Source organism: Pseudorasbora parva, chromosome 2, assembly GCF_024679245.1.
Source record: "Pseudorasbora parva isolate DD20220531a chromosome 2, ASM2467924v1, whole genome shotgun sequence".
Taxonomy (NCBI): domain Eukaryota; kingdom Metazoa; phylum Chordata; class Actinopteri; order Cypriniformes; family Gobionidae; genus Pseudorasbora; species Pseudorasbora parva.
This window is the reverse complement of record NC_090173.1, coordinates 35,148,482-35,172,886: the sequence shown is the minus strand read 5'-3', so window position 1 is coordinate 35,172,886 and position 24,405 is coordinate 35,148,482. Positions and strand designations below refer to the sequence as shown.

Genomic DNA, 24,405 nt, shown 5'->3' with positions numbered 1-24,405 from the left:
GAAACAGGCCTTTTTATGTTTAATAAGAGATATATCTGTACATTATGTGCATTGTTGTATTTTAACAATGCTTTTATCTGCAGTCTCTCCACCACAAATAGCTCTATATAATGACAAAGACAGTGATGCTTGCACAAATGTTTGTCTGTCGTCTTCTCGCTTGACCATAATCGATGTGCTTTACACAAAAAATCCTAATACAGGAAGTTGAGATGCCCTCTCCCCTATGGGTCAGTGGTACAACATCTAGTTCAGTGTGCAAAACTGCTGTTAAATCATCCTTTATAGCATTGTACATTATCCTTCTATGAAACTGTGTCAGTACCAACCTGTAATGGATGTTAAGGGACTGTGAGTCCCCCACCCCCCACACCCACAATGTCTCTGTTCAGTGGATTGGTGGATGCGATGCAAACTTGTTTTCCTTTTTTATATTTCAACTTTATTTGGAGAGAGGTGAAATAGGTTTAACTCATTCTCAAACTAATGACCACCATTGGACTGTAGCTTGGTCAAAACATATAGGCGATATTGTTTAAGGTATTTGCTTTCAGCTGTTATATTTGCATGTAGTAAATCATTTTACAGTTATGTTCACATGCAGGAACAACGTTTTTAAAAAGTCCTATTTGCAGCTATACAATCACAATATATTAAAATGTTCAATACCAATCAGATGAAAGCAGAAAATGTTGGAGGGGTTTCAGAGTAACTCAGGTATGTGTGCTACTTTTCACTTTAAAGATGTTTAATAAATGATTGTTGTCTGTTGTGAAGACTTGTTGTGTTTGATTATGCAGTTATATCAAAACTGGGCTACCAAAAGTGTTGTGTATAGGCCTATGCGTACTAGCACTTATTCTGAAGTGTAGTCAAATTCAGTCTGTACTAAATTTCTGCCTAAACTCCTCTGATTAACTGTACCACTAGAGGGCAGGAGACACTTCAGAGATGCAGAAAACTATCATTCCAAATTGCATACTAAATGTTTTCTAGTTTTGACTTGCCAACTATTATTTAGCTGATAAACACAGATTTACTTTAAACACCCAGCCTTCCTTTGCCTTCCAGGCAATCGTTTAGCTGGCAGAGCTGGCGCAGGAATCCATCATTGGGTCCAATCTCCCGTTTCTCTCTTACTGTGGCCACAGCGGCTCGTACATCCATGCTGTGCTGCAGCATCAGGTGTGCGATGACTAGTGCAGCCGAACGACTGTAGCCTTTCTGACAGTGTACGTATACTTTACCTACAGAAGAAATTAGAGTGCAACATATTCAATTCTCAAAGCTACTTTTAAGGACAAGGCCATAGTTCAAGACACTCAACAGCGGAAAGGAAAAAGGAAATTCATGAGAAAATGAGTTGGCAATTTCGAATGATGAGTATTAATGTAAAAGATGAATGAATATTAATGTGTAAAAAAAAGGTATAAAGGGTTAGTTCACCCAAAAATGAAAATTCTCTCATTAATTACTCACCCTCATGTCGTTGGACACCTGTAACACATTCGTTCATCTTCGGAACAGAAATTATATTTTTGCTGAAAGCTGATGGCTGAGAAAGGCTTCATAGAGACCTCCATTAGCATTCAGTACATTCCCACTCACAAGACCCATAAAAGCCACTAAACACATCGATACAAAGTCCATCTCACTACAGTGGCTTTACAATAATTTTACGAAGCGACTAGAATAGTTATTGTCTTCCGTGTAGGTCTCGGACGTGAACTCACGCGATAGCGGCGCTCCTCCACGCTTCTGGGTCATGTATCTGAACGGCGGATCTGCGTCATATTCTCGCGCATGCGTCGAGTTCATGTCAATAACCTTGTGGATAAAGTCGTTATTTTGATTTTTGTGCACACAATAACTATTTTCGTCACATTGTAAAATTATTGTAAAGCCACTGTAGTGAGATGGACTTTGTATTGATGTGTTTAGTGGCTTTTATGGGTCTTGTGAGTGGGAATGAACTGAATGCCAATGGAGGCCTTTCTGAAGCCTTTCTCAGTCATCAGCTTTCAACAAAAATATCTTCATTTGTGTTCCAAAGATGAACAAAGGTCTTACGGGTGTCCAACGACATGAGGGCGGGTAAATAATGAAATCATTTTCATTTTTGGGTGAACTAACCCTTTAGTTCAGATCCTATACAAAAACATAGGTTACTCATGAGATTAAATTCACCATAACGTACAATAGCTGCAAATTACGATGCGAGTGTGTTCGGAAAGCTGTTTTGACTGAAAAAAATAACTCTTTTAGCCACAGGAAGCACACCATGAACAGGTAAGACAAATCCTGAAACCCTGCTATGTCAGAATACAGGTCCTCAAATTAAATTTAGACATGCTTCAAGAATGCTAAGATAACAGTCCAACAACACTGATAGTATATTCACTGTTTGTATCACTCCACTTATCTGCATGTTTCCGCAGGTTACATTGCCAATACGTGGCAACATCTGACTTATTATAAGTGAGTTAAACGACTCATTCAAGAACATTGGTTTATTCAGGAAGTAAACACCTCTACTGTACGTGTAACCGGTCCCACTCGACCTGCTCCGAGCAGGATTCAAACCAGCGTGGGAGGTGGTTCGAGATCAGGAGTGAGATTCACACACACACACACAATTCTTACTGTTCACATGTTCATATTCTCACTCCCATGCGGGTCATGACACCACATGCACAGTGCATCACAGTGCTTTACTTTTTACACATTGTTTTATGTTACAGCTCTATTCAAATTCATTAGTTTCCATAAAATTCTAAAAACAATATCCCATAATGAAAACATGAAAGAAGTTTGGAACCCCAAGGACTCTTTCCTAGAGCTGGCTGCCCGACCAAACTGAGTGATCAGGGGAGAAGGGCCTTAGTCAGGGTGGTGACCAAAAACCCCATGATCACTCTGACAGAGCTCCAGCACATATCTTTGGAGAGAGAAGAACCTTCCAGAAGAACAACCATCTCTGCAGCACTCCACCAATCATGGAGCCTACATGGAGTGGCCAGACAGAAACCATTCCTCAGTAAAAAGGCACGTGACAGACCACCTGGAGTTTGCCAAAAGGCTCCTGAAGGACTCTCAGTCCATGAGAAACAAAATAATCTGGTCTGATGAAGCAAAGATTGAACTCTTTGGTTAGCCTAGAAATCTAGACGCACCCTAGCGGCAGCAAATCTAATTTGCAGCGAGTGTCGTCTAGCAACTCTCAATACACTTCTGAGCTGTAAAAACCAAACTCTGGTCGGGCCAATCGTGTATAGAGTCCGTGGGCGGGGCTTAACATAATGACGGCAGAGTTGCGAATGCATGCTTCTATCCTTGACCGCGGCTCTGGAAGACTTGGAGTTAAGCTTTCTCTGAGAAAAGAACAAAGAACGGCACTGAAGTCATTCTTAAGAAGGGAAGATGTGTTTCCCGACCGGATGCGGTGAAAGTTTAATCTGTCAATGAGCTCTGCTTCACCTTCTTTGCTCTGGTTGGTTGTAGCGCTATCCAATAGCGTGCACGCCGTGCAGAGGGAGTTTGAAAGACAACCATTTTTCCTGCCCCTTCGGATTGAGCCCTTTCAATGGTGAGTTTCCAGACCAAACATCTTGATGTGGGTCTGGCTTGTCAGGCTACTCTTTGGTCTAAATAGCAAAGGAAACCATCCACTGCTCATCACCCGGACAATACCATCCCTACAGTGTATCATGGTGGAGGCGGTGGAGGCAGCATCATGCTGTGAGGATTTTTTCACAGCAGGAACTGGGAGACTAGTCAGGATCGAGGGAAAGATCAATGCAGCAATGTACAGAGACATCCTTGATGAAAACCTGCTCCAGAGTGCTCTAGACCTAAGACGGCGAAGGTTCATCTTCCAACAGGACAATGACCCTAAAGCACACAGCCAAGATAAAAAATGTGTGGCTACAGGACAACTCTGTGAATGTCTTTTAGTGGCCCAGCCAGAGTCCATACTTGAACCTTGTTTATTTTTTATTCATTTTGTGGCGAGGTGGACGAGCGAGAGCCACACCGGTCTCGAGTCCTCTCATGAGGGAGCTCGGAGGCGTTTAAGGATGAGTGACACCCGAGAAGGACGAGTGAGGAGGACCAGGCCTGGATTTTATGTTGTGTTTTATTTACGTTTTGTTATGTGTTCATGGCAGCTGTCCCTGTGTGATTTTTTTTCTTCTGCTGAACACAAAAGGAGACATTTTGAAGAATGTTCCAACATGAAAACAAACAGTTGATGGACACCATAATAAATTCCATAATATTTTTTGTCCATACTATGGAAGGCAATAGGGTCCATCCAATCCATCGACTGCTTGGTTAACCATATTGTTGAAAATATCTTCTTTTGTGTTCAGCAGAAAAAATAAGTTCATACAGGTTTTGAACAACTTGTATGATGAGTAAATGATGAGACTTCATTTTGGGGTGAACTACCCCTTTAAGGTTGATATTGCTAAACAACAAATTAGTTGAAAAGGAACACTGAAAAAAGAAAACTGAGGAAATGAACTGATGATTCATTATTAATTAGAGATGAGAAATAAGATACACATTTAAAAGTAGGTACTTCTTTTTACCAAGACTCCTCCCACCTTTCATTGCCAGAGCTCTTTCAATGAAATTAGAAGCCTCTTCAAAATATACGCTGAGGTCAAAATGGTCAGTGTCAAAGGCTGGTATCCCATGGTAGATAATCCCAGTGTCTGCGTAGAACTCTGCATCCGTGTTCACGTGCATGTCCGACTGGCCTTCTGCAGCATTGAGGATATGTGTCACTCCCAGCTGATGCAAACGTGTTACATTTGTGGCTACAGACCTGTTGAGATACAGGTGTAATGTAACAGCCTCTTTTTCAGTCTCTCAGTTAGTTTGTAAGTGTGTCGAGCATAAGGGGGCGCCCTTCCCACATGGAAAATAGGCCATGTTTATTTAAAGCCTTGCCCGTGGGGATTTGCAACAAGACACAAGATCGTGTTTTGAATATTAGCTTATCAGACAGGAAAAGCTAAACACACAACTGCAAAATGTAAATGTTTATTGAGCAATGTTGCTATAGGCTATTGTAAGAAAATAATCCACCCACTACATATCTGTAGGCTATGTGAAGACTTACTCATTTCCTAGGAGTATCCCGGGGTAGACTTCATTAAAATGTTTGGAGGGCATACAGAAGTCTCCGTTTTCATCTGTCAACAGATCATTGAGCTGTTGAACAGACACTTCATAGTCTGTCATGTTTAGCTGAAGATAAATTGCCTTTCAAGTAGACAATCTTGATCCTCGGCCTCAATGCTGAAGAAGTGATTTTTGTAATCCATTTCCATCTTCATTGTGTCATCTTATCTAGAGTATTAAAAAAATGGACTTATGTTTTTAGTCCAGAGGTCAGTATCCAGCTCAACATAATACTAAAGCTGCTCACATTAGTCTGTTAGTTGTTTTTGTTTGTTAGGCCTAGAGAGAGCTAACTTCAGTCCAACACTCAATGCTATCGTGGCGTGTTTTCAAACCGCTAGGTGGCATCAGAGAGTCTCGTGTTATGAACAGGGAATAAATCAAGTGGAATATATCACCCATAAGATTACATTTTTTGGACTTTTGAGATGAAGTCCACTTGTCCTGTGGCATGCCATGCTACATTCCATCTAATTGTTTTAAGCCTACTTTTGTTAGTTAGGCTATTTTATAGTTTTTTTTTAAATTCTCTTTTATATTTAATTATTTTGTATTTTGATTTATTTGTATCACACTGCAGGCACATGAAAACTTTTACTATAAATTATATACTATAAATGATAAACTATAGATATATTTTCCTAAAATTAAAAATGAACTTCTTGCCAATGAAATATTCAGCACTTTAATGTGGAGATTAATGAAAGGGTCAAACTGAGAAAGCAAGATTTCATATGAAAATGAAATATTTGCAAATATTCCAAATAGTATATGAAAATAATATGAAATAGATTGAAGAAAGAATGACTGAGGTTGAAAGCTTTGAGATATAGGATAGACATTCAAGGCAGTCAGACGATTGCATTTTATTAAAAGAGTTTACAAAATCCAAGTTTAGGCTGTCTATTCAGTCTTTAAAAAAAATCCACCATAAAAACCTGCAAGCAAAAAAATGAAAATGTCAGCACTGTAAATCTTCATGACGAAAACACTGAGGAGGAACTTGAAGAACATTTGACTGTGAGTAAAGAGTGCTGAAGAGTGCTCTGTAGACAACCCTAATCCCCCATCACATCATCTGAGTTCTGGCCATTGGGTCTTGGTGATGACCAGGGTACCAGTGTCCAAAAGAGTTCATATATCCTCCAGAGTGGATGGGGGCACCTTTGCTTGACATGGAAACATCCCACAGGGGCGGCATTCCTGGTGAACACGGTGGTCCCGAGGCAGAAGCCGCTTGAAGGTGTTCTCCTTCCGGTCCGCTTGAGCCATGCTTCATTATCTTTTTGTACTTGGAACGCTTGTTCTGGAACCATATCTTTACCTGCAACATTTGCATTTGGATTAAAATTTGTGCTTTCAACTGTTTAATGCACAGTGTAAAGCAAATGTTTTATTGTTCAATAACACACAAGTCAAGCAGGATTGGAAGGAATTATCAAAATAAATGTAGAACAATAAGCACTGATATGTACTCTAAAAAATGCTGGGTTGTTTTAACCCAATGTTGGGTCAAATATGGACTAACCCAGCAATTGGGTTGTTTTAACCCAGCGATTGGGTTGTTTTAACCCTGCGTTTGGGTTAAATATTTGCTTAAGACAACCCAATCGCTGGGTTAAAACAACCCAATTGCTGGGTTAGTCCATATTTGACCCAACATTGGGTTGTTTTATACCCAGAATTTTTTAGAGTGTGTATATGGTGATGATTCAGACATTATGGAATTGCATAACAGTGTATATTTTATTAACCAGGGCTTTTTTCAATTGTAATTTATGAAGTAACTTATTTATAAAAAGTACTATTTTAATTGAAATCACATTTTACTATAAAGGTGTGTTACCTTGTTAAATGCAGATTTCAACAGTACATTTTTTAAACAAAAAATGGCATGTAGTTCTGTTAAACGTAATTCAGTTTTTTACTATTTAAGGTCATTTAACTTGAACAGATTTCAAGTTTTTTAATGTAAACATTTTTAGTTGTATTCATTTTCGCTGAGCTCTACAGACACTGATTTTCAGAATTGTTCAGAAGTTTAAAGTGTGATATTTGCCAGCTTTGATTCAGCAAGATTTTTTGTGGTACAGCAGGGTTTCTGCCAACACCAGCACGCCTTCAGCCGGCTGCAAGTGAGAAGGGGGAAAAGCTTGACAGTTCTTTGGATGCAGCAAAACTCCAAACATTATTGCTGTTTTTTGTGAACAGTCCAACTTTTTACCCAGAACTCTCCAAACTTGTGCATGCCTTTTCAATAATATATGATATAAACAACTCTTGATATTATTCTTCGGGTTTTTACTTTCTTAATTGTGTTACCATAATGTGGAAAATTCATGCTTATTGTGAATTTACAATGAATTTTATAAACCAGCGACACCCACAGAGCTTAACATCTTCTATAATGAGACATAATTAAAGTAATGTTTTCCAAGAGACTTTTAAGATGGATTAAACTGCAATTACCCGTTTAATGCTTTCTCATGCACACTGACACCCAAAATAATTATTTTAATTTAGACTTATACACGATGTACCTTTTGCTGCATTTCGAGCTCCTCTGTCAAATGGTGATTCCATTTTTTAATACAATCTAAATCTGCATTATTATTATTGTCAGAAAATAGATTAAATGAGCTGCCTGGACTAAAAGGCAGGAGCAGGTGCCAGAGGCAACATTCAGCCCTCTTTAACTGCAGCGATGACAGAGCCGCAGTTGCTAATAAAGAGTAATCTGGCACTGCAAACTGGCCACACACCTCCACATAAACACACGTCTTTAACGTTTGTCTGTTCTGCTGAATCATCTGTATATGTCCTCAGGAGAAAACAATAACTCTAATCAAAGAAATATGGGAGTTTTTATTGAATTGGAGGTTAAATACATGCTAAATAATTGTGCATATAATATAAAATATAAATAGTTGTAATAATTTTTAATTAATAATGCTCATTTAAGTTTTAGGATTAATATAAAGTTAATGTCAGAATGTATTAATCAGGTGCTTTATATTATTATGAGGGGATAAATGGCATTAGGAAATCTATTATGGCTACCATGATGTTAATACAGAGTAAAATAAATAAATACAATTCAAACTAAAAAATAAAATAAAAAGGCTTATAATAGGCATTGCCATACCTGCATAAATCACAAAATATAAAGCATTGAGTTACTTTATATACTGCTGAATAGGTTGTAATTGTAATGAATCAATAGTGCATTCAAATTATTTCGACAAAGCATATCATTTTATCGGAAATATTTACCACTTCAGAGCATAAATGCTTCCTTTATACTTCTCTATCTGAAAGGATTTTTGACAGATTTAGATGGTTCTTTAACTTATTAGAAAATAAACCCACTAAATAAACTTTTATTTAATTTGCCTACTAAAGATGTGCAATTATGGACATATCTGAAACAGGAGGCACTGTTACATTTGTACACTTTGGTTTCCTCACATCTCAAACCACATATTGTGTTTAATAGCATTATGTGGTGGAAGTGACGTCTTAAGCATAATTTAACAAAATAAAAGCTTTATTGGAAAAGACAATAAACCTTGATTTAATCTCAAACATCTTTGTCAACCAAGTAATTAATAAATATGTATTTGGGGAAAAAATAGTTGCTTGTGGGTAAAATTATGTTAAAATGTTTGTTTGTTTTTTCAGAGTATAAATATTGTAATAGTTTTGTTTCACTTTCACTCTACACGAATACATTAGTTTTTGAAATGAAATCATTCATATTTTTATATTGTAAGTATTTTATTACATTTACAGACCAAGACTTTCAATATAATACAAACTATATCAAATTCTTTGAAAAGTATTGCTACATAATTGGATGCATGGTTAAAAAAAGGTTTATACGACTGTTTTAATATGATATTTAAATTACACACACACACAAAAAAGCTGACATCTGTTTTTTTTTTCCTTCTGGTTTTTAATACAAATCATATGAAAGTGCCCAATGAAGAAGTACTGTTTAACTAAAAAGGGCTTTGTATTTTGTGTATTTTGTGAGTTAGGCATTGATTCAAAATGTGGGTGGATGGTTTATAATTTTTCTAGAGCTTCAGCGTGTCCTTTCAGTACAGTTATTGAAATATAGAGTGAAGTCAGGTGAAGTGGGTCACATAAGTTTGGATAGTGAAGTGGGGAACAAGATGAGTGTCCTGACACACTGTTGGCTAGACAACAATATATATTCTCTATTTCATATTATGGGCTTTGAAAAAGTTTGCTAAATAAATATTTTGTAATTTATTATATGTTGCTGCCCATGTTAACTTAATTTCAGGAGATGTTTTGATGGGCCCCTAAATAAATCAATTTCCATGCAGGTTCAGTTAAACAGCTAAAACTATGAGTTTTGCTTCTGTAGCATGGACACTACTTGAAAACACATACTGAAAGTTATTAAATGTTGCTAAATATAATACAAAAAAATATGACAACTATATTTATTTATAGGCTACTTAGTACATATATGTAGGCTATTTAAACTTAAAGACATATGCGAACTTCGTTTTAATATAAAAAGACCACTTTATGTGAAGAATTACGGGACACTGCAGTTAACACCGAGACTATGCTCCTTTGGTTAGAAAAAGACCAGAGCTGCACAGCCAGAACAGGATTAGTAGCCTACAACATCATATCCGCACTGCAGTGACTATTCCATAGATCTGCATTGTGCATCAGATTATCATTTATAAGCCAATGCAATAACTACTTATGATTACCATTATGCAACATACGTGGCTGCCATGCTTTTGATTAGCATATTAGAACCTTCTATATTGTTCTATATCTATGTATTATTCTATATATTCTATATAATAATTAAATTATTAAATATTATTAAGAGTGGCTTATTATCATACCTCGAAGTTATTTATGAGCCTATAATTTGAATTTCCCTGCAGGCTATCATAACAATTCCGTAGCATGCATATCTCCCAGATTATCGTTTTAATTTTTATCACTTATATATTAAATTAGCGTTTCAATAATGATGTGCGAGAGGTCTACAACTAATGCATTTCCAGCGTTTTTTCTTTTCCTTTTATTTCTTTCCTTTGTCCGAAAAGTGATTCGATGCCCTCGATAATTTACCAACAAATAGGCGCAACGTGGCGCAAAGATGAAATGCACTTTACTCTCCAACATTTTGCTTTTTAGTTCACCTTAAAGACTTCACATTTCTTGTATTTTTCTTGTAGAGACCATATCAACCTTCTGGTGTTTATAGAAAAAAAATCATCTTATAAAACAATTGTTCTCTTTTGAAATGTCTACACGTGGTGTAAAGACAGAGGTGTTTTTCTGCATTAATTCAGTGGTGTCATATGTAGGCCTACATACCTGTGTTTGTGTCAGACCCAGTTTGGCGGCCAGATCAGCGCGCTCCGGCAGCGCGAGGTACTGGGTCTGCTGGAAGCGCTGGTTGAGCGCCTGCAGCTGCAAGCTCGAGTAGATCGTGCGGGGTTTGCGGATCTTTTTCCCCTTTCCGTTCAGGCGGATTTCTCCACTTTCAATGGAACTTTGCTTCTCGGAATCTTAATTGAGAAAATTAAATATGACATTACATAATAATAGGATAATAATAGTAGCCTAGGCCTAGTAGTGATAACAGCTAATAATAATAATAATAATAATAATAACAATAATAATATAGCCTAATAAAAAACTATAATAATATAGCCTAATAATAATAATAATAATAATAATAATAATAATAATAGAATTAGAAATAACTGGTAAAAATGAAAACAAAAATAATTTCTCGAAAGTAGGCTATTCTGTCAAAAGAAAGGAGGAACATCTGTTAACTGCATAGGCTACATTAAGACACATTTGCTAGCGTCAAATAGACCTAATTTTCTATGGAAAAACTCTAAAATGGCAGTGAAAATTATTGCGTGTTATGAATATTTTATAGTCACTTTATAGTCAAATTTCAAACGTCAATGAAAACATTTTAAAATATATAATTAATAAAAGCTTGTCAAGACTACACAAGCATGTACACCTTATTTGTATTTTGCAATCTAAAGGCAGGTTTTGTGTGTGTGTGTGTGTGTGTGTGTGTGTGTGTGTGTATGGGGGGGGGGGGGGGGGGTCCGACAATTACTTGATTTGTTAATTGAGATCATTACAAATAGCCTATATTAACGGAAATAAAGCAGCTAGTAAAGTTTACTATTATAAGAAGAGTTGGGTAAAACAAAACAAAAATCGTTAAATCAGTCCATGTATCGTAGTTTCTCTCTTCTGTCTTTACTGATCTATAAGCAAGCCTGCTATTTCTCCAAGATTGTTTAATTCAATGGGTCGTTGCAAATGAATGATGATGAGCATTTAAAAGATTTAACACGTTATTGATTAGAATTTAAAGAGCAAAAGCCCAAATGGTGCGTTGCTAGCTTCAGGAATCAGGGTTATTATTAATCAGTTATTTAGTAATGATTTGTTTTCTTAAAGCCAATAGCAGAACGTAATTTATTAACTCTTTTCTAAATCGGTGGGTGAAGAAAAGCGCCCTTTACCTGCATCCTCCACTCTTGAATGTCCGACTGCGCTGTTGTGTTGATAGGGTAGGTAAGCTCCGGGGTGGTGATGGGCGCTGGGATAGTGGTAAGAGAGCGGACGGCCGTACGAAGCAGCGCCAGAAGAGAAGGCCGCATCGTATTGCGAATGTGCGCCTTGATGCAAACCGTGCACCGGATAGTGCGCGTGAGACACACCGGGTGAATGCTGCTGGTGAGACTGGTAACCGTGACTGAACTCCAGAAATGCCGATTTTGAGGGATCTGAAGTCACCAAACTTTCAGACAGTGAAGTCATAGTCATTTTTTAGAGTTATGTCCATTAGACCGGTGCATGATAAAAAGCATCTATTTAGAAGAGTCATGTGATTTCCATCCCTTAATGAGGTCCATTAGAGAGATCCATGTCCGTGAAAACGCGAGGCGCATGAGTTTGCTTTCGTTTTGGCAGTGTATGAAGTCTGTGAAGTTCATCTCACTTGTCCCATCACATACTGGAGTTAATTCCAGCAGTGAGAACGCGCTCTCTTATTGGCTGCACGCGCCGTCCGCGTCATTTCTTTTGAGCCAGTGACGTCAGCAGTGTAATATCTATAGGGAACATCGCAATTCCCACATTTGCAGAAATGTTTTAAAATATGTAAAAATCAAACCTCTGCTTCTTTGGACTAATAGGCTAATTATGTTTAGTGTGAAATAAATAAAAACAGAGTAGGCTATTGGAATCTCGTCTAAAAAATATGTCGATAAAGATTATTTAAGGCTGACAAATAAATAATCAGGTCAATTGTTATAGTTAGGCTATATAGCCTGCGGTCAAAATGTCAACCTAAATGTATGGTAATACCTGGCACCGGCGGTTGCCATAAATGTATCGTTATTAAAGAAAAGGAATGACGTAGCCTATCATTTTGGGACTACATTCATAGGATATAGGATTTAAAATAGCATAGCCTAGCTGTAATAGCATATAGCTTCCAAACTGATAATAAAAGCTGTTTTCACCGCAAATAACACTAGTATGGATAGAAATATGCTTACAAATAGCCTACTAATCTATCACTGCCTCTAACAAAGAAAAAAACAAAACACCATTAAGGTTAAACACACTAAAATAATGCAATCATTAGGCTATAGCCTAATAATAACCTCAATTATAGCCTATTATAATAACATAAAATGCAATAGGCTATTATGCAACATTATGTTGTACAAAAATAAGAAGTAGGTAGGCTACCACAATAAAAAAAACGTATCTAAAGACCTATAGCATGCTTTTTTTTAACTTGAATAGCCTAATTTTAACATTACTATTTTTATATTTCTATTTTCTGCAAATTATAGACCTAATTCAACATTTGACATCTAAGATCAACATCTAAAGACTCACATTATATAGTTTATACAAATATAATACGAATAAAATTACAACTAAGCCTATATACACTCTTTTAAAATAGCCTAGAATATTTTCACCATGATGGTTAGATAGTTTAGCTATATTTTCGTTTTTCGTTAAAGCGAAATTACAATCCGATTCTGTTATTATAGCAAAACAGCTTAACAGTTTTGTAACAAATGATTAGGCTATTTGATGAGGAAGTCTGATAGACAAGACAAAGTGCATGATTGGAGCATCCCACGGCTAATTAATCCGCCACGTTTGATTTCCGTTGAAACGCATTTTATCGTGGTTAAGGGGAAGAGAGTTGAAAAGAGCCGCTATTGATGCACAGTGTTTTTACATGTTTTGGTTGAAGGGCACGTGCTATTAAACCAAAATAGTGACGTGAGGAGAGAATTATACAAATTATAGATGCTTTTATCCTGTGCCAACAACATTCCTCAACAGGTACATCTAACCGTCACGACACGCCCAGCCTCGATGCCTGCCGATCCAGACAGTATTACACCGCTGAAACCTGACCTTTAATAGCCAACTCGAGGAGACATATGGGAGGAAAAAAAAAACAATATACTGTATACTGTATTACATTATATATATATATATATATATATATATATATATATATATATATATATATATATATATATATATATATATATATATATATTAGATTAAACTCTCCTTTTACTATGTTGTAATAAATATATAGTCAACAATGGTATTTGAGTCCAAGAAAGGAGTGAGAGGGAGATATAAAAGTTTGACCGTGATTCAATAAGAGAAAGAGAGGATACAGCATGAGATGAGAAAGAAAGAGAAGTGTAGGCTACTTCATCCCAGTCTGTAATTATGTGTACATAGAGGGGAACAAAGAAAGCCCCTGAAGTCATAACACTAAGATATACCCTCACTTTGGTTTTCATTCACACTGGGGGAAAAGAGGTTAATAACAATACTTCTTGTCTTAGGCCAGACTAGCTGGCGTCACTGTGTGTCTCTCTCTTCTGGTGTGTATGCATGTATATTTCTGCACTCTGTTGCCAAGATACTGTGTATTGTGTAGGTGTGTTTGTGTCACCTATGATTTGAGGGCAGGTGATGAATGCTATATGGCACGTGTTTCACCGACTTAAGCTGAAGACCAGTGCTGACAAATGCTCTGGTGATGCAGGCTAACTCTGGTGGATGAGAAAGAAATAGCTATCAGGGCCAGTAAAATTTGCTGTCAAATATGGGAGATAAGTTAGATCTTGTTAAACTGGCAGACAAGAGCTCTTTGAAGTCATTTCTAATTATTTAAGGTGAGTATAAGTCCATCCGTTAGGTTAATGATGTCGCAGATCCTAAAACACCAAGAAGTCTCAAAATTCTGTAATCTTTCCAACTGACACTGTCAGTTAGAGAATGTAGGCTATTCGTTGTCGTGTAACGCTACCCAGCTACATTAATGCATTATTTATAGGAGAAATTGTCCTTTTCGAAGAATCCTCCATGTCTCTGGAACGCGAACCATAAATGGTATTTTTTACTATCAATTTCGGTTGACCCGTTAGCCTAGATGTTTCCAAATTATTTTAAACTTTAAACCAAAAATATATTCAAAAGGGCGCGTGTGTTCTGAATGTTATCGCAGATTATATGTAGGCCTAGGCTACATGCACAATGAAGAACCTCTATTAAAGTGCGCATGCTTACGCTTGTACCGACAGGCTAAATATAGGCTACCTGACACTATATTGCGCCAAAGGGACGTTAAGAGTTTAAATAAGACAACTCACTAATCTATAATAAACGTCTTCTATAAACCACGACACATCCTCGTCCATGTCATATTTCATATTTGTTTCTGTCAAATATTTAGTCTACGTCTACTTGTTTTAACGAGGTAGAGTTCTGCAATCACAACTTATTTTTTAAAGACATTCTCTTGGCCTATTTTGATTCGGAATTATAGTATTCGCATAAATATGAAACAATCTGGCACATTTTAGGTATAAATAGTTAAATCATTTATTGTCTAAATAATTTTATTTTTGCTGCAAGAATGTCTTTAAGTGAAAATGCTTGTTAAACTTTTTTTGATATGCTGTTTAAAGAGTTGAATTGTGAAGAGTTTTTTTACGTGATAAAAAGTAGGCCTAGAAAATCATGTCAAATCAATTTGCTTTTTAAAAAATCTTTTTTAATGCACTCTGAAGCAAAGTTTAGGGGCTTAACTTTGTAATGTGTTTTTTATGTTTTCAACATGAGATCTTTAAATAAATATAGATAGTAAAAAGATGGTTCACGTGTATATAGTTTTAAGATTAAAGCCATTATTACAATTTCGCAAATTTACACAAAGCACTTGTTTAAAGTGCTTTAACCCCTTCTCATTCACAGTGCGATCTGAATAAAAAACAACAACAACAATTATGTGAGTTACATGGACATAATTGGTCAGATACATTTAGGAATATTTAATATAAAGTCTTTTTAAACAGAAATCTAGAAAATCTCAATGCTATGAAATCCATAACTTTTAATGAAACTTTCAGTGCTAATAGATCATTCCAATGCATGTCAAAATATTGTTTGATGAGTGAACTGATAAAAAAAAAAAAAAATTCTGTAGCACTTTGTATGACCAAATGACCCTGAAGGGTATTTTGTCCCTAAACATCATGTCTAATAATCTCTGACCTCAATACGCAACAGACTTCAATGATCACAAGCACAATTCAACCTTTTCTGGAGTGAACGAGTGGCTTAACGTTCTCTGTAAATGGCAATTAGTTTGAACAATAGCAGGTTGCAGTCTTTTGTATGTGCTAAATGGTGAAAGTGAAAATGAGAGATATCAGTATGAGACTGGCCCCCTGACCCTGCACCTCACCAGTGTCTCAGGTACCTTTGCCTGTCAGGGTAATTGAAGTGTTTGATGAGTACATTTCAGTTTGTGAATGTGTTTTAAAACTAGCTGCAGGGTTTTGGGTGGTTTAAGGCACTGCTCAAGCTGGGCGGTACACTATAGAGACAGATTGTCTCCTTCTGTCTGGTGGCTGCCAGGAACATCAAAGGTGTTGACGTGAACTAGTGTGTCTTTGAACATTGCCGAAGTTCTCTCTACCTTACGCTGGTGCTCATTCTGTCTTCCCTCTCCCTTTCTGTGATCTGCCATCTGGGAGCAGGCTCTGGCAGGTCTACCCAAGCCTGCGGCAGCATACGGAAAGAAAAGAGGGAAGTGTTGGTAGATGGAAAAGCAAGGCTACATGTGCTGGGAACAGCATTTTTGTTAAAAAAATTCGAATGTAACTTATGCGTCCATCCATCCATGCATCAGGACGTTCATCCATACGTTCTGACGATCCATCCATCCATCCATCCATCCATCCATCCATCCATCCATCCATCCATCCATCCATCCGTCCATCCATCCATCCATCCATCCATCCATCCATCCATCCATCCATCCATCCATCCATCCATCCATCCACCCAGCTGTTTCATCAATCAATCCATTCATCATTAATCCATCTATTCTGATGTTCTCTCCAGCTATCTGTTCTTACATTCCATCAATCCATTTATCCACCCATCTAGTCATTCTGATGTTCCATCCATCCATCCATCCATCCATCCATCCATCCATCCATCCATCCATCCATCCATCCATCAGTTGTTTTGGTGTTCCACCCATCTGTTTCATCAATCAATTAATCCATCATTCACCCATCTATTCTGATGTTCTCTCCAGCTATCTGTTCTTACGTTCCATCAATCCATTTATCCACCCATCTGGTTATTCTGATGTTCCATCCATCCATCCATCCATCCATCCATCCATCCATCCATCCATCCATCCATCCATCCATCCATCCATCCATCCACAATCATTCCATCTATTCAATCATTCACTGTTCCAGGCATCTGCTCAATTCATTCATTCAATCCATTGTTCCATCCGTTTCATCAATCCATAATCATTCCGATATTCAATCCTCCCATCCAATCATCTGTCCGTCCTTCCGTGATTGTTTCTCTATTTAAAGACTTGCCAGATAGAAGTCTTTCTATAGATAGAAATGCCATAAAATACCATTAGAATTTGTGTATTGCTTGCTCCTCTGACCAGGAACAAGGAAAACTCAGCATAAAATACAAACAGGCGCTATTAAATATGATTCATGAGCTTAATTATATGATATCAGATGTTGTCCTTTTTTCTCACAAGCATTCAATGTTTATAGTAAATCCAGGGATTTTTTTTGTTTGTTTGTTTGGGTACAGTTAATACACATTCCCTTTTCATGTTGGCTGAACTGCTGCTATACTCCAAGTGGGGATTTCAAATGATGTTGTAAAAGTTTTGAATGTTTTCCAAGAGCCACATCTCTGTAACATTCAACTGCTCTACATAACACTCACAAGTAATCTGCCAGAGGAATGTAGCCAGGCTATTCTGACCGATTAGCCAAATCTGCTTTTAGCAGTGGGTGTGTCTGTGTCCTGAGGCTCCAGAGAGGAGGCTTAAAATGTAGGCGATTCAAAGATGGAAGATTCACACCTCTTCCACAAGAAAACACCCAGTGGCCAGTCGCAGGTGGTAAGAACTTAATCTCCCATGCACACCCTCTCACATACTCATTTTTAAGGTCATCAATCATTTAGGGGCTAACATTACAGCTGAGTGTCAAAACAAACACGTCATGTAAGAAGATAAGAGCAAAGGAGGAGAAGATGGACTAAAAAAATGTGTAATCTAAAAACACATACATTCAATTATGTTATAAAGGCATTGGTCAACATGTAACACTGAATAATTGTGCAATAACCAGTTTTCTGTTTAACCATTTAATTCTCTTCACGTCTTTTTTAAACCTATTTCTGGTAAAGAATATGACAATAGGCTAGGTTTTTGTTAGGTTTTTGTTGTTGTATTTCTTTTTACAGAAACAGTGTTTCTCTGATATTTTAAAGACAAACAAGGTGCCTTTGGCATTGCATGCTAATGGCTTAATTCACAATCTGTGTAAAAAGCTCATTAAGACAAGAGGGTTTAAAACATCCCACAACTGTTCAGATACTGAAAATAGTAACCCAGGAGTTTGATCTCCTCCACTATTTTTGAAATCAAAATGGAGGTTGGTTCCAAAGAAAAATCATCTCTGCATCCCTCCACCAATCAGACCTGTATGGTAAAGTGGCCAGATGGAAGCCACTCCTCAGTAAAAGGCCACCTGGAGTTTGGCACCTGGACTCTCAGACCACAAGAAACAAAATGATCTGGTCTGATGAACTCTTTCCAAAGAGAAACAGTTCTTGGTGGATAAGCCAGTCTGTGAAAGTGTAACAGAAGCAGAAGAAATTAATGTACAGATTTCCCGACTGAGTTGCAGGGTGAAGTCAAATGGCCGGACAAGGATGCAGAAGTATAAATGAAAATTGCTACGGTTTCCGAGTTTAATGACATGTTTCCTGGAAGCGGTGTGCAACAGGGTTTGAGATACATTTTCTCTTGTTTGGTAGGTGTGTGAAAAATGTCAGCCCAACTTGCCAATCAACAGAAACATGTAAACCATGTGTTATTAAAGAGACAATGGGTCCAAGTAAAGTTGCTTAGTTTTCGGGATACACGTAAGAGTTATATAGTTTTTAGTATATTTATACAGATTTCATCAGGCTTAAAATAATAATAAATAAAAAAAACCCACAAAGAATGGCCTTCTCAGCTGCCCTAGTTGCAACTCTTGCGTCATCAGAAAAAGGTATTTATGCACTATAATGTTTTGTTGGGGCTGAATGCAGCCCTGGAATCTATTGCAGCGTTCATTGGCCAAGGACCACATAGAAGCTGTCTGACTGACATGTAATTCAGCCAATCACAGTTTGTTTTGTTCCGCATCATGTTTAGGAGCGTGAACATTTAAAGTCAATGTCCCTGCAATAACAGATCGCATGCATCTATGAATTATTAATTAAAAAATGTTTTCTGGAACAATGGAAGTTTGGCGTCACGGCATTTGTTTCCAGGCAGACAAGAATGCAACACGTCTCGCGGCCATCCTGTAGAATTTAACCAATCAGATGACGCCTTCCTAAAGATTTCGCATCCTCATTATTGCATAGTGATTGCGTAGAGAGCAAAAACGAGGAGTAATTGTATCAGCTTTGGGCACATCTCTTAAAGATATTTTGGAGAAAATCTGGGTTTAGTTAATCCCTAAATTTAACAACAATAAGAACTGGCTTTATGCGCTGCCTGACATCTGCTTTAGAAAGAAACTGTAAGATATATTTACAAAACCAGTTGAGAGTCAGGTGACTTCAGTCCAGAGTATTTTATACTCTGTTATCATTCAAGGTATATTTAAGCTGGGTATCTTTGCCAAAGGAAGGGATCGTACTTTGATCAACTCAAGTACAACAACATTTGTCTTAAACAGGATTACTCTACAAGACTCTACTTAAAAAGGCACTTAACTTACTCAGGTTACAAAGGAAATTTAAGAACTGATAAGAATTCTTAGAGGCCTCTATTGGACTTTACAAAAAATGTAAGGTTTAATTTGCATTTACAGTGGCATACAAAAATTATATAATATTTTGAAAACCCATTTATATGATTTGAAGACAGTCAAAGACTTGCTAAGGAGTGTGAGAATGCTGCTTCTCACACCCTTAGAAAAAAACCAAAACAACAAAGACAGATACACAATGTACCTAGGCAAGGTACAAAGTTGGCACTAAATTGGTCAGGCGTCGATATTATTCACACCATTGAAAAACGAGGTGTCACAATGTTAGCCTAAACACAGTGTTTTATGTACCATACATCTGGCATTAATCAAACAGACAATTAGTTTGACAGAATCCAACACCTTGACTGATTTTCTCAAATTGCACGCTTTACCACCACAATTTTAGCATAGGCCTACTTGTGATCTTTTTGGCCGTATATCAAATTCTCACCCATAACACGTATATGGTGAAAGGGAAACCACACAATATACAAAGGCACTACATCAAAGGCCTTGCTTTCATCTAGTATTAAGATGCGTTTTGGTCGATCAGATCACAAGCAACTTTCAATCATTCTGTCCCTTTTTCCAAGAAGAGGGCCTATGGGCAGGTAGGTTATTAGATTTTTTCAGATCGTTCGATCTACTGGACTAAATAAGCTCATGTAATTTACATATAAACATGACTAGAGAAAACAGAAAAACATACAGAGAGTAGTATCTTTTTATTAAATTATAATTGAAATCTGGAACTGTTGTTATCACAAAGCATTCTTTCCCTTTTGAATGGAAACTTTCACTGTGTACTAGGACACTAATGGAGAATGCCTCTGGCAGGACCGGTGTCGAAATCACGTCAAAACACAACAATAACACTGGCCGCAGACAGCATATGACATCACTCACTACTGGTGCGACTAGAATATTAAAACAGGACGACTGAAGTACACGTCATCCTCTTTCTTGTCTTTAGGTTCTGTTTGTTTGTGATGTGTCGAAGGCAGTTATGGCAGTGAAAGCTTTCAGGAAGTGTGTACATCCGTGTCAGCGCTATATTACACATGATGATAACAATGATCTTAGGAGAGTTACGAGAATTTCTCTATGAAGAAACTTCACTCTTCCTCAATCTTTCCACCTCAGCATGCAGATCGGGAAGAAACGGAAGGCTCATGGGAGCTGTTTAATATGTGGCCCACATTCATCTATCCATTGTGAACATATGAGTCAATGCCACCAGTTAAAGAGACACTGGCTATCTCTCACTGGGGGAGGCATCGACGTTGAAACCGTTGCGTGTGACGTGGAGGTGGTAGCAAAGCTACGCCGCACCACAGACCTTGCTCTCTGTGCCATCAAGCAAACTGACCTCTCAGGCCTCTCCTTCCGTTTTATAGAGTAATTTTGTTGAGGCCTCTACTCTCAGAATCGTCCCAGGTTGGCATTATTGAGTCGTTGCCTCTTGTGAGCCTCCTTAATAGGACTGGTTATGGCTCATCTCATTTTAGAGAGCATTATTAGAGATTATTAAGAGCTCCCTCTTTTCAGACCTCAACCTGGGTGGTGAGTGGTGAGGGTCCTTTTTGAGCCTCCTTGGTAAGCAGTCCTTATCGCAGTCCTAAGGGCAGTATCGAGTGGCCAGGCTCCTTTTTGAGCCTCCTTGGTAAGCAGTCCTTAGAATATAGATTGGTCTCCTTTTTGCTTATTGGGTTGTAGAGCTCCCTTTGAGCCTCCTTGGTAAGCAGTTTTGCCAAACAACGTAGTTAGGCTTCCTCTTGTTTTAGAGAGTTGAAGCCTCCTCTCTTAGGAGCTGGGTATGAACAGTGATGCTGTGTCTTATGGCTCTCTGTGAGCCTCCTCGGCTATCTGTTCTTAAATCTGTTCTGTGGTTAGGTCTCCTCTCATTTAGAGAGTTGTCTTGATCAGGCCTCCACTTCCTAGGGCTCTGCTTATATAGCAGTATCTCGAATATTTAGGCCTTATTTCGAGCCTCTTTGGTAGCTAGGCTTCATCTTGTTTTAGAGAGTCATTATGCTGAGTCCTCTATTAACAGTGCCTAGCCGGGGTGGTTGTACCAGATTGTATGGCTCTCTGTGAACCTCCTTGGTGGAACCACCTTTAGGGAATCATTTCTAGGTTTCCCCTCGATTTAGAGAATCGTCATACTGAGACCTCTGCTCTACCGTGAGCCTCCTTGGTGAGGTGGTCTTTTAGGGTAGAGCATAGTTAGGTTTCCTCTCACTTTAGAGTATCAGTATGCCAAAGCCTCCGCTCTGAGATCTCTATGGATGCACTAGACTGGGTCGAGCTTCTTTTTTGAGTCTCCCTGGTTAACTGTCTCCAAGGTGGCATTGATAGACATCCTCTCACTTTAGACGGTCATCCTGCTGAGGCCTTTTAAAGTCATTGACTTATGTCAGCTATACAGCACTCATCTCTTCTGCATGGTGGAGGGGGCATTTGTTTTCCATTAGCTCCCTAAGACGCAGTGTGAGTTCACATTCAAAAGGGAATGTCTCGGATTATGAACGTAACCATGGTTCCCTGACAAGACATTGCTTGAGGCATGCCTACCCACGTCTCCTTCAAACAGGAAGTGGATGACGTGAAACAGGGCCCACTATTTACTGTCTGGTCACAACAGTAGTGAGTGACGTCATAGGTTCTATAAAGGTTCTATAATGACAAGAAAGAACTCTTTTGGCACTTAAAAAGGGTTCTATATAGAACCTTTTAGGGGTTGCAAATACGTGGTGCCGATAGAACCTTTTAAGGTGTTTGACTACACCTTTTGGGGACATGCTATAAAAACACAAAAATAGTAAAAAGGAACTGTACTTTTTCATGATACATTCAGACACTATATACTTTTTTATGTATGGTCAGAGATTAGATTAATTGATAAGTTAGCCAAACTCCTCCCTGTCTGACCCAGCCGCTGCCATTCCTCTCCGCCATGCCCTCTGTGGATTGTGAGAGATGGCAATCTGTCTGTGGCTGTGCCCTCCCCTGTGTTTACCCGCCCGGCGGTTTCATCCTGGAGGCTGAGCTGAAGGCCTGGGGCACATATGGGAACTGGTCGTCTGCTGGTGGTGCCCCTTCCTGTGGCTGTGGTTCATTACCCTCTGTAATCACAGCACTGTGGGTGTCTGAGCTACAGGGGACCTGTGTCGCAATGGGCATCAGGACACTCAGGCAAACAAGATGATGCCACTCTGGCTGATGATCTGGTGGTTTCACAAGGAAAAATAAATATAAGAAATTTTATTTTAATTTAATAACTATTTATTTAAATCACAATAAATAGGAAATTATATATATATATATATATATATATATATATATATATATATATATATATATATATATATATATATATATATATATATATATATATATATAGTTTCCACAATAACTTAGCCAATAACCTGCCAATTTAAAAGAATTTAATAAAATAAAACACTAAAATATTGTAAGTGGAAAATTAGATTCCCATAAATGTCAAATGGAACAATTGGATTACATTTGAAGATGTCATCATTAAGATGACATTTTGCTATAAGTGTGTATGATGCTATTTTAAAACAGGTTCATTTTACAACAATGCAGTGTTACTTTTTCGTTAGAAATGCATTGCTCTAGATTTGTTTGTATAAAGGCTAGAGAAAAGCACCAGACACAAGGCAAACATAGAAAGAAAAAAAAAAAACACTGGAATTTTTTTTTCTCAGATCTTCAGGGTTTTGCAGCAATTATTGTGAAGTGTTACCAGATGTCTAGTGGTGGAGGTTATCTTATCCTTGAGCTTTGCTTTGCTTAAAGCTTTTTCAGATTAAAAAAACAAAAACACCATGCAACCATTTGGCATCAAGTTGTGATTTATGGTGTCATCCACAAGGTACTGCTAAACCAGTAAAAATACAAATCTGAGCACTGCTCTGTATTTTCTCTCTTGAGTTTATTGACGGCCCATCCCTTAGTGGGTTGCATTTCAGTTTTCAGCCTTTCTTGGATCATGCGAATTCACCTTAATCCTCAAATTGCGCTGAAAATATAGCTGTACCAGCGGTTCTTTGGATGAAACATTTACTTAAACAATCTTTTTTTAGTCATTTGGGGTAGTCTCAGTTATTTAACCCTGGGGTGGTTTTGATTTTATCCAACAGCGTTTCTCAGAGAGAGAGAGAGAGAGAGAGAGAGAGAGAGAGAGAGAGAGCGAGAGAGAGAGAGAGAGAGAGAGAGAGAGAGAGAGAGAGAGAGAGAGAGAGAGAGAGAGAGAGCGCTAGCTCTGTTGTTTTTGGATGAAGTAATATCATGCCACGTTTGGTCTCGAGCAATTTTCGGTGTGACAGCTTAGATTTTATTCAGAGAAACATGCGAGACTTGTTTCAAAGCCAAATCTTCAATACCCTCGAGAGTGGGTAAATTGCAACGGAAGCCTGTGCTACTAAGCACCGGTTGTTCATTTTACAGATAGGGATCAGCAGGCAAAAGAGCGCGGAACACACATCTGGGAGGTTTGATGCAACGTACATGAGACGTGCCATGAAACACAAAGGTTCGCACCGGCTATCTTAATTGACCTGCGTAAAGTCAGCACACGTAATGTTAAATACAACATATTCGACGTCGTGCAAATTGATTTGAGAGTAAAACAAAAGCACAAAGCACCTGAAAAAATGATGTGGAAAGAAACTTTGTTCGTGAGGCAAAATGGCAAGGAATGTCTGGCACGAGAAGA

General features: G+C 37.9%; 2 protein-coding genes across 3 annotated transcripts; both read right to left on the bottom strand.

The window, feature by feature from the left end:
- Positions 1–922: 922 nt before the first annotated feature.
- dusp3b (dual specificity phosphatase 3b) lies at positions 923–5,513 on the bottom strand. Of its 2 annotated transcripts, none has more exons than XM_067417991.1 (3): positions 5,129–5,513; positions 4,593–4,831; positions 923–1,247 (listed from the first exon to the last, which is right to left on the bottom strand). In XM_067417991.1, exons 1-3 carry the CDS (start codon positions 5,248–5,250, stop codon positions 1,042–1,044), a joined length of 567 nt encoding a protein of 188 aa, XP_067274092.1. In that variant the 5' UTR covers positions 5,251–5,513; the 3' UTR covers positions 923–1,041. The 2 variants fall into 2 exon arrangements, with proteins under 2 accessions (XP_067274092.1, XP_067274104.1); XM_067418003.1 differs by having other exon boundaries at positions 4,608–4,831.
- Positions 5,514–6,022: 509 nt separating this feature from the next.
- Positions 6,023–12,227, bottom strand: dlx4a (distal-less homeobox 4a). The gene is made up of 3 exons (XM_067428961.1): positions 11,757–12,227; positions 10,573–10,766; positions 6,023–6,514 (listed from the first exon to the last, which is right to left on the bottom strand). Exons 1-3 carry the CDS (start codon positions 12,058–12,060, stop codon positions 6,260–6,262), a joined length of 753 nt encoding a protein of 250 aa, XP_067285062.1. The 5' UTR covers positions 12,061–12,227; the 3' UTR covers positions 6,023–6,259.
- Positions 12,228–24,405: the final 12,178 nt, after the last annotated feature.